Source organism: Cebus imitator, unplaced genomic scaffold (genome assembly GCF_001604975.1).
Source record: "Cebus imitator isolate Cc_AM_T3 unplaced genomic scaffold, Cebus_imitator-1.0 Scaffold18, whole genome shotgun sequence".
Taxonomy (NCBI): Eukaryota; Metazoa; Chordata; class Mammalia; order Primates; family Cebidae; genus Cebus; species Cebus imitator.
In genome coordinates, this window is record NW_016107333.1 from 5,890,399 (window position 1) to 5,901,567 (window position 11,169).

At 41.2% G+C, this 11,169-nt stretch overlaps 1 protein-coding gene across 7 annotated transcripts in view; it reads right to left on the minus strand.

The window, feature by feature from the left end:
• Window positions 1-11,169, minus strand: part of PHF20 (PHD finger protein 20) — a 176,320-nt gene that overhangs the window by 64,232 nt on the left and 100,919 nt on the right. For all 7 annotated transcript variants that reach the window (XM_017513044.2, XM_017513016.2, XM_017513035.2 and 4 more), the window contains 3 exons: window positions 9,167-9,280; window positions 7,808-7,987; window positions 7,136-7,315 (listed from right to left, as the gene is read on the minus strand). In XM_017513044.2, coding sequence (XP_017368533.1) covers window positions 7,136-7,315; window positions 7,808-7,987; window positions 9,167-9,280 — 474 coding nt within the window. The remainder of the gene's footprint in view (window positions 1-7,135; window positions 7,316-7,807; window positions 7,988-9,166; window positions 9,281-11,169) is intronic.

The following is an 11,169-nucleotide window of genomic DNA, read 5'->3' on the forward strand; positions in this document are numbered from 1 at the left end:
AAGATCTTCTACTCCAGTAAAAAAAGTAAAAGATTGGAAATCTGTTTCAGATTAAAGGAGACAGAAGAGGCCAGGAATGGTGGCTCATGCCTGTAATCCCAGCACTTCGGGAGATGAGTGTATCATGAGGTCAGGAGATCAGGACCATCCTGGCCAGTATGGTGAAACCCTGTCTCTACTAAAAATACAAAAATTAGCTGGGTTTGGTGGTGCCTGCCTGTAATGCCAACTACTCGGAAGGCTAAGGCAAGAGAATTGCTTGAACCAGGAAGTCAGAGGTTGCAGGAAATATGACAACTAAATTCAATGTGTGTTCCTGGATTGGATCTTGACCAGAAATAAAAAAAATTTACCCCCATTTTTGCCACAAAGAACATTATTAGAAAAACTGGCAAAGTTTTTAAAAGGTCTTGATTTTGATTATATTGTAGAAATGAAAGAGAACGTCCTTGTTTTCAGGAAATACACGCTGAAATATTCAGGGCTAAAGGTCTGCAATTTATTTTCAAACAATTCAAAAAAACACATTAAAAAATCTGGAAGAGAATAAAGCTAACATGGTAAATTGCTAGCAACTGGGGAATCTATATTTCCAACATAAGGAAAGGTATAAGGGAAATCTTTTTGTTATTTTTGCAACTTTTTTATAAATCTGAAATTATTTGTCACCTTTTTTCTAAAAAAACACACTACACAGATATATAAATCTAAATTATTTCAAAATATAAACTTCCTAAAAATATATTCAGGAAAAAATATGCATCTATTTATGCAGGAAAAATACTTTGAGGCCACAAATACCCAAGTGGAAAGAAAGGAACCGTGCCGACATACAGTCCTGGTGAACATTTCAAGGAATGTTACAGTCCCCTGGAATGCAGATCTCTGCACTCAGCCCCCACAAAAATCACTGAGCACTCATTCCACAAGGTGGCAGAGCTGCCCCAAGTGCCAGTGTTAGGTTGGAACAGCCAGCTCTAGACTAGATGCGTTGGCCTCCCAGCTCCTCCTCCTGCTACCCAGGAGACTCCTTCACACCAATTTCTTAGATTGGGACTGACTCCATCTCAATTTAGAAATGCAAGACTGTGGCACCAGCTCAGGAAATCAATAACTAACCAGTGACTAACACAGCATCCCAGCTTCCAGGGGCCTGGCTGGATGCTTCTGATGACAGTCATGGTCCCGACCTATTTCCTGCTTACTTACATAATACATTCCTGGTGAATGAGTTCTCAACAACCTCCCTCTCCCCTAGCAATCTTTCTGGATTGTCCTGTACTCACTACTAAACCTGTGTACCAAAAGAAACACCATTTAGTTTCCAGATCAACACATTTTCCACAACTCAAATAATTAAAAAGGCACCACCCAGTCCTGGAGTACTGACATCATTTGTACCAAACACTACGCTTCAAACCTGGCCACCCTACCAAGCCTCTTACTCTGAGTGTACACACTGCTTTAATGAGTGCCCTGAGAGCAGAAATTTGCATCACATACTGTGCAATGACCCTAAAGGTAGGGACTCTGTTCATTTCACTTGACTTATATAGTACCCAGCATCTTCTCAGATGGAATTAGGTACTCAGCAGGAAAACAATAGTTACAGACTCTGGGCCAGGCACACTGGCTCACAACTGTAATTCCAGCACTTTGGGAGGCCTAGGCAAGTGGATTGCTTGAGCTCAGGAGTTCGAGACCAGCCTAGGCAAAATGGCAAAACCTTGTCTCTACAAAAAATACAAAAATTAGCCAGGAGTGATAACGTATGCCTGTGGTCCCAATTATTCAGGAGGCTGAACACTGAGAGGATCACTGAAGCTCTGGAAGTCAAGACTGCAGTGAGCCGTGACAGCGTCACTGCATTCCAGCCTGGATGAAAGTGAGACCTTGTCTCAAAAAAATTTAATTTAATTTTACCAACCTCTACAATACTGACCATTAGGAAGTGTGCCACTCTAGCTAAGTCATTCCTTCATGCCAAATATTAGGCTCTTTGTCTGTAAAACAGGGAGAATTAATAGGGAAAAGTTAAAAAGAACTTAAATATCTTTCAGCAGGGACTAGGTAAATAAATTATGGAACATCCATACAATGAAATAAATTATACATAATTGTTTTTGTTTTTCCAGAGATAGGGTCTCACTCTGTCGTCAAGGCTGGAGTGCAGTGGTAGGATCATAGCTCTCCGCAACACTGAATTCCCGGGCTTAGAGTGATGCTCCCTTGTCAGCCTCCCAACAGATGTGTGCCACCAAGCCTGGTTAATTTTTTAATTTTTTGTGGAGACAGGGTCTCAATATATTGCCCATGCTAGTCTTGAACTCTGAGCCACCTTGGCCTCCCAAAGTGGTGAGATTACAGGTGTGAGTCACCATGCCCAGCCCTATCTCCTTTCACAATTACGTATAATTAGGCCGGGTACAGTGGCTCAAGTCTGTAATCCCAGCACTTTGGAAGGCCAAGGCAGGCAGATCACCTGAGCTCAGGAGTTGGAGACCAGCCTGGAAAACATGGTGAAACACTGTCCCTACTGAAAATACAAAAATTTAGCTGGGTGTGGTGGCATGTGCCTGTAGTCCCAGCTACTCAGGAGGCTGAGGGAGGAGAATTGCTTGAGCCTGGGAGGTGGAGGTTGCAGTGAGCCCCAATCATGTCATTGCACTCCAGCCTGAGTGACAGAGCGACACTGCATCTCAACAGAAAAAAAAAGGAAAAGAAAAAATATAATTAGCCAGGCATTGTGGCACACACCTATAGTCCTAGTTACTCAGGAGGCTGAGGCAGAAAGATGGCTTGAGCCCAGGAGGTCGAGGCTGCAGTGAACTATGATCATGCCACTATACTCTAGCCTGGGTGACAGAGCAAAATCCTTCTCAAACAAATAAATGAATGAATACATAAATAAATATTACCCATCACTTTACTAATATATACCCCAATGGATCTACTTGCTCTGGCTGGGAATAAAAAGTATTCAATAAAAGTGTGCTTGAACAAGGTAGGAGGTAGGGGTGTATCTGCTATGCTGCAGGATAGCAAGGAGGCCATGCGGCTGCAGCAGAATCAACAGGAAGGTGAGTCAACAGGTGGCCAGAAGAAGCTGGGCCCTGCAGGCCAGTATATGGCCCTGAGGCCCTCATGTCCAAATACTAACAGTAGTGAGCCATGGGGCTATGGGAGACAAGAATGTTAGTTGAATTATTCTTGTATATTTCTAGAGTTCTTTTTAAATTTATGAATATTTTTTAAATTACCCAAAAAAAGCATACAGAATTAAGACAGGATGACTACCATAAAACAGGTGAAAGGCACAGACTGATAAAGTCTAAAGAAGGTCCTCGTTTTGAAAATTATATTGTGGTAATGTAGAAGAATGTCCTTGTCTTAAGAAAATATTATTATTATTTTTTGAGATGGAGTCTCCCTCTGTCACCCAGGCTGGAGTGCAGTAGTGCTATCTCAGCTCACTGCAACCTCCTCCTCCCGAGTTCAAGAGATTCTTCTGCCTCAGCCTCTCAAGTAGCTGGGACTACAAGCATGTGCCATCACGTCTGGCTAATTTTTTTATTTTTGTAGAGACGGGGTTTCACTATGCTCGCCAGGATGGTCTCAAACTCCTGACCTCAAAAGATCTGCCTGCCTCAGCCTCCCAAAGTGTTGGAATACAGGCATAAGCCACCACATCTGATCCAGAAAAAGTACTTTGAAAAACAGAATAAAGCAAATATGGTAAATTGCTAGCAACTGGGGAATTTGGCAAAGGTGTATTCTTTCTACCAATTTTTGACAACATTTCTAATAATGAATTATTTCAAAATAAAAACTTCTTTAAAATATATGCAATAAAAATACCTTACAGCCACAAAATAGCTAAATGGAAGGAAAGCAAGCCTGCTAACAGGCTATCTCCTATGAATGCTCACTCACTTCCCTTCAGAAACAACAGAGGCCAAGAGTGCTCTAAGAAACCCACAATTCTACATTCAGTTAAAAGATCCTTCGAGAATAAAATGAAAGTTAAAGAAAGACAAGTTCAAGGCTGGGCACAGTGGTCATGCTTATAATCCTAGCACTTTGGGAGGATGAGGCTGGAGAATCTCTTGAGCCCAGTTAAGTTCGAGATCAACCTGGGCAACACCGTGAAAAATTGTGTGTGTGTGTATATATATATATATATATACATATTTTTTTTTAAGCTAAAAGTTAAAGAAAAAGAAAATTAGCTGAGCATGGTGGTACACACCTGTAGTCCCAGCTACTCAAGTGACTGAGGCAGAAGGATCACCTGAGCCCAGGAGATCCAGGCTGCTGTGGGGCTGTGATTGTGACACTGCACGCCAACCTGGGAAACACAGTGAGGCTCTTATCTTTTAAAAAACAAAAAAAGTCAAGTTCAAACAAAGAAAAACCAGAAGAACTTGTCATCAGGAAACCTATAAGAAAATCTGAAGAAAATTTCTTATGCTGAAGAGAAATATTCAGGAAGTAATGACGAACACTGGAAATAAGCATGTGTAAATATGACTGTCACTTTTGCCTTATTGTCTTTAACACATAACTGTGTAAAGCAAAACTCATAATACTATATCATAAAATGTATAGCAGGCCAGGCGTGGTGGCTCACACGTATAATCCCAGTACTTTGGGAGGCCAAGACAAGTAGATCACTTGAGGTCAGGAGTTTGAGACCAGCTTGACCAACACAGTGAAACCCCATCTCTACTAAAATACAAAAAAAATTAGCCAGGCCTGGTGGCACATGCCTGTAATCCCAGCTGCCTGGGAGGCTGAGGCAGAATTGCTTGAATCTGGGAGACAGAGGTGGCAGTGTGCCAAGACTGCACCATTGCACTCCAGCCTGGGCAACAAGAGTGAAACGTGTTCTCAAAAAAATAAATAATGAATTAATTAAAAAAAAAATTTATAGCATATGTAGATATAATTCATGTGACAACTACAACATGGGAGAGGTTACTGGAACATTTTTACATACAAGTAGATCAACATTAACTCTAAGTGAACTATGAAAAGTTAAGGACATATACCATAATCCATAGAGTAGCTGCTTTAAAAATGCTAAGAGGCCGGGCGCAGTGGCTCACGCCTGTAATCCCAGCACTTTGGAAGGCCGAGGCGGGTGGATCACGAGGTAAAGAGATCGAGACCATCTTGGTCAACATGGTGAAACCCCGTCTCTACTAAAAATACAAAAATTAGCTGGGCATGGTGGCGCACGCCTGTAGTCCCAGCTACTCGGGAGGCTGAGGCAGGAGAATTGCCTGAACCCAGGAGGCGGAGGTTGTGGTGAGCCAAGATCGTGCCATTGCACTCCAGCCTGGGGANAAAAAAAATGCTAAGAAATACAGCTAAAAAATAACACATGAATTAAAATGAAATTCTTAAAAAATCAGTTAACCTAAAGAAAAAAGAAACAAAAGAACAAAACACAAATAAGATAAACAGACAACCAGCCTGGCCAGCATGTTAGACTGAAAACATGTTAGACCGAAAACCAACCATATCAGTAATTACATTTAGTCCAGATACGGTGGCTCGCGCCTGTAATCCCAGCACTTTAGGAGTCCGAGGCAGGCAGATCACGAGGTCAGGAGTTCAAGACCACCCTGGTCAACATAGTAAAACCCCGTCTCTACTAAAAATACAAAGTTAGCTGGGCATAGTGGCGCACATCTGTAATCCCAGCTACTCGGGAGGCTGAGACTTAAGAATCGCTTGAAACTGGGAGGCGGAGGTTGCAGTGAGCCAAGATCACACCACGGCACTCCAGCCTAGGCAACAAAGCAAGATGCCATCTTCAAAATACATAAAGCAAAAATGACAAAATTAAAGGGAGAAATGAACAAACCTACAATAACGGAGATTTTAACAACTCTCTTTTACAAATTGACAGAATTAGACAAAAGGGAAAAAAAACCCACAAAACTCAATTTATCAGAGAAACACCATCAACTACCTTGATCTATTTCACAGATACAAAACAAACACACAACAATGGTAAAATACATATTCTTTTCAAGTGCATATGGAACATTCACCAGGACAGAGCTTATGCTGGACCATAAATTAAATCTCAACAAATGTAAAAAGATTGAAATCCTACAGAGTATGTTCTCTCATCACAGTAAAATTACATTAGAAATCAATAGCAACATAAAATACTTGAAACTAAAACAATATACTTCTTTATTTGTTGACCAACAACCCATGGTCAATAAATAAATCACGAGATATATTAAATTGAACAAAAACAGAAACACAACATATCCAAATTTGTAGGATGCTGCTAAAGCAGTGCTCAGTAGGAAATTTATAACTTTATTTTTATTTGTATTTATTATTATTATTTTTTTTTTTTTTTTTTTTTTTTTTTTTTTTTTTTTTTTTTTTTTTTTTTTTTTTTTTTTTTTTTTTTTTTAGACAGAGTCTCACTCCGTTACCCAGGCTGGAGTGCAATGGTGCTGTCTCAGCTCATTGCAACCTCTGTCTCCAGGGTTCAAGCGATTCTTCTGCCTCAGCTTCCCAAGCAGCTAGGATTACAGGTACCTGCCGCTACACCTGGCTAATTTTTGTATTTTTACTAGAGATGGAGTTTCACCATGTTGGCCAGGCTGGTCTCAAACTCCCGACCTCAGGCAATCTGCCCACCTCAGCCTCCCAAAGTGCTGGGATTATAGGCATGAGCCACTGCGCCCAGCCAGATATTTACAACTTCAAATGTTCATATCAGGAAGAAAGATATTTTCCTCAGGTAAAGAAAAAAAGAGGGAAGAAAGATCTAAAATCAATTAGCTAAAGTTCTAGAAAAAGTTGAAGGAAGAAAGAAAAATCAAAATAGAAATCAAAGATATTTAAAAAGACAAACAATAAAATTAAAGTAAAAGGTCAGTTCTTTAAAAGCAAAATAGATAAAGCCCTAGTCATACTAAGAGAGGGAATACAAATTATCAAAATCAGAAATGAAAGGAGCATAACTTTAAAATGATAAGGGAATGTTATTAATAAAAGGTGAAAAAACATCAACAGAACAGTCAATTTTTTTGTTTTTGGTTCACAATTAAAGCATAGGCAAAAGTGTAAGAAGAGGATTAATTTAACTGTAAATATGAACCTTCCACAGTTGAAATATCTTGTAATTCCACAAGGGTAGAGGTCGGTTCCGTTTTCATAGTGTTTTCTCCCACTGACGGACAGTTCAACTCCAAGTCTGCAGCCCCAGATCCATCCCCAAAGGAGTGGCAAGTCAGCGCAGATGAGACCTGGCCAGCCTCCAAAGCAGACTTCAATTGACCTAAAAGAAACAAAAAGTTTGGAGGAACGTATACATGTATGTAATTCTAAAGCCGAAAGTCCTACAACAGTCTACGAAAGCCACAGAAAAGAATTAATCTAAAACATAGAAGTATACATTCATAGGTTCCAATACATACAGGCTAGCCTGTGAGCTTCTCAAAGAAAGAGAAAGTGAAAGGAGAAATTGCTGGAAGTATAAACACAAAGACACAAATGAGATGGCAGCAGAGAGAGAGAAGCAGGGCTCTTCAGTGTACCTCCAGGCCAACACTGACCCATAGACAAGCAAAACCAACCACAAATGCATCCGGAAAGTACGTCTAATGAATAAATCATCAGTGAAGAGCAATACATTATAAAAACACTGCAGCGCATATAATAGTTTGATTTCAAGACAGTTTACTACTTGTGGAAGGCAGAACACAATGACTTTAATTCTCACTAAATAAGCACCAGGTTGGCAAGACAATTCCTGAACAGACTGACTCACCTTTTTCAGATTCCTTGGTACTAGACAACGTGTCTTGCAAAGGATCCGTATCAACCAAATCTGATACAACCAAGTCAGGATCTAGGATCTCATGGGTCCCATTAGTGGACAGCCTGGAGGAACGTCTCCTCGATAAGTCTTTGTCAGTGTTTTCCGAGTAGTTTTTTGACTTTTCCTGGGCTATTAAACCATTAAGAGAGTTGTAGTCAAGAGACCAAGAAGAAATACTCTGCTACTACAGATTTCTGGGCTGGATGTCTCTATAAGGACTTTACAGAGAGACTCCTGGAATGCTAGAGATAAAAGGAAATATCCTTTCCTAGTTTACAGTTTTAAGTAAGGGCAAACCCTCCCTGCCAGGATAGAATTTCACTTCTTTAAGGATTCATAATCTGAAAACATGTGCCAGGTCATGTCCCAATCCTGACAACTATGTTCTATTTTGGGGCTTCCCAAATGTACTAACTTCCAAAGTCAATAAGGTTTATAAGAGCCTTACTTAGAGCGATCACAAATCCTTTTTGGAGCCAACAGGGTACTTCTGAAATTTAAATTTATTTATATAAGTCAACATAATAGTATTTTATTTATTTATTTATTTTTGAGACAGAGTCTCACTCTGTCACCCAGGCTGGAGGGCATGGCACGGTCTTGGCTCACTGCAACCTCCACCTCCCAGGTTCAAGTAATTCTCCTGCCTTAGCCTCCCGAGTAGCCGGGATTTCAGGCGTCCACCACAACGCGAAGCTAATTTTTGTATTTTTAGTAGAGACACGGTTTCACCGTGTTGGCTAGACTAGTCTCGAACTCCTGACCCCAGATGATCCACCCGCCTCAGCCTCCCAAACTGCTGGGATTCCAGGCACAAGCCATGGTGCCCCAGCTGATAAGTAGTATTTTTTTTTTTTTTTCAATAGAGACAGGGTTTCATCATGTTGGCCAGGCTGGTCTCGAACTCCTGACCTTGTGATCCGCCCGCCTCAGCCTCCCAAAGTGTTGGGATTACGGATTACAGGCGTGAGCCTCAGCGCCCAGCCTAATAAATAGTATTTTTAAAGTTTCACTCTGCATATGTGAAACCCATCCCTTCCTAAGCCATTAAATTTCCAGCAGCATCCAAATCAAATGTAATTTATGGATATGAAGTTGATACCATAGAATTCAACATTAGTAGTTTGTGTTTTGGAATTTCTTTTTCTTATAGCAAAAACTCCTTCTGATCCAAATGCGTCCCACTCACATTATCTTACGTGACCAGAGACAAACATTGGAGCCTATAGGGAATAGGGGCAGGATGAATAGAGAGGAGGTTGACCTAATGTCAAATTCTAGCCGCACATAAACAAACTGGAGACTCACATGAATTTTTGTCAACCCGAGGACGTTTTAATGGGACTTCACATCCTTTTGATATTTTCCGTCTTCTCAATTCCAATGTTATTGGTTGCAAAGTTTGAGAGTTTGAATCCACAGCTGCAATGTTTATAAAACCACACAAAAAAAGATATGTAATTTCTTAGTGTCCAATCTGTCATTTTTATATATAAACATTTATATATATATATTATATATATATATATATATGCAGAAATCACTGCAGTATAAACAGAACATCAAAAGGGCATTCTTACTTAAAAGAAAAAAAGTAAAATGAGTAAGAAATTACTTCATTATAGGAGATGGTGATACCTTGCAATTGACCTCCTCAATCTTTTCTATGATCCAGCTCCAGTTTTCAACCTCTACTTGCTACATTAATTGTCTTAGCATTGGGCCTATTTTTTTTTTTAGATGGCGTTTCGCTTTTGTTGCCCAGGCTGGAGTGCAATGGCACCATCTTGGCTCACCGCAACCTCCGCCTCCCAGGTTCAAGCGATTCTCCTACCTCAGCCTCCTGAGTAGCTGGGATTACGAGCATGCGCCACCATGCCTGGCTAATTTTGTATTTTTAGTAGAGACAGGGTTTCTCCATGTTGCTCAGGCTGGTCTCAAACTCCCAACATCAGGTGATCTGCCCGCCTTGACCTCTCGAAGTACTGGGATTACAGGTATGAGCCACCAAGGCACTGGGCCTACTTTTGAGGGTACATGTAAAATGTCCAAGAGAATTTTTATTTTTTTTTTTTTTTTTTTTTTTTTTTTTTAAGAGACAGAGTCTCTCTCTGTCACCCAGGCTGAAGTGCTGTGGCACAATCTTGGCTCACTGCAAACTCCGTCTCCCAGGTTCTAGCGATTCTCCTGCCTCAGCCTCCCGAGTAGCTGTGATTACAGGCACCCACCACCACACCTGGCTAATTTTTGTATTTTTAGTAGAGTCAGAGCTTCCTCATGTTGGTCAGGCTGATCTCGAACTCCAGACCTCAGGTGATCAGCCACCTCGGCCTCCCAAAATTCTGGCATTATAGGCATGAGCCACCAGGTCCAGCCGAGAATCTGTATTTTCTTTCTTTCTTTCTTTCTTTCTTTCTTTTTTTTGAGGCAGAGTTTTACTCTTCATGCCCAGAATGGAATGCAATGGTGCAATCTCAGCTCACTGCAACCTTCGCCTACCGGGTCCAGATGATTCTCCTGCCTCAGCTTCCCTCATGGTTGAAATTACAGGCACCCGTCACCACACCCAGCTAATTTTTTGTATTTTTAGTAGAGACAGGGCTTCACTGTGTGGGCCAGACTGGTCTCGAACTCCTGACCTCAGGTGATCCACCCACCTCAACCTGCCAAAGTGGTGAGATCACAGGCGTGAGCCACCACGCCTGGCTGAGAATTTGTATTTTCTTAAACACAACCCTAAAAACGTTTTGGGGAGACTATGCTACTTAACAGTGTATGTTCCAGGCAAGGCTGCTAGTCACCAGCAAACCCAGCTGACATAATTTAGCAGTACAGATGCTAAGCTTTTGGAGAGTATTTACTATTTAGTTTTTCATTTGTTTGTTTGTTTGCATGTTTTTTTGAGATGAAGTCTTGCTCTGTTGACCAGGCTGGAGTGCAGTGGCGCAATCTCGGTTCACTGCAACCTCTGCCTCCTGGGTTCAAGCGATTCTCCTGCCTCAGCCTTCCCTGAAGCTGGGATTATAGGCACCTGCCAGCACACCTGGCTAATGATTATTATTATTATTATTATTATTATTATTATTTTTAGTAGAGATGGGATTTCACTATGTTGGCCAGGTTGGTCTCAAATTCCTGACCTCAAGTGACCAGCCCACCTTGGCCTCCTAAAGTGTTAAGATTACAGGCGTGAGCCGGGCGCGGTGGCTCAAGCCTGTAATCCCAGCACTTTGGGAGGCCGAGGCGGGTGGATCACGAGGTCAAGAGATCGAGACCATCCTGGTCAACATGGTGAAACCCCGTCTCTACTA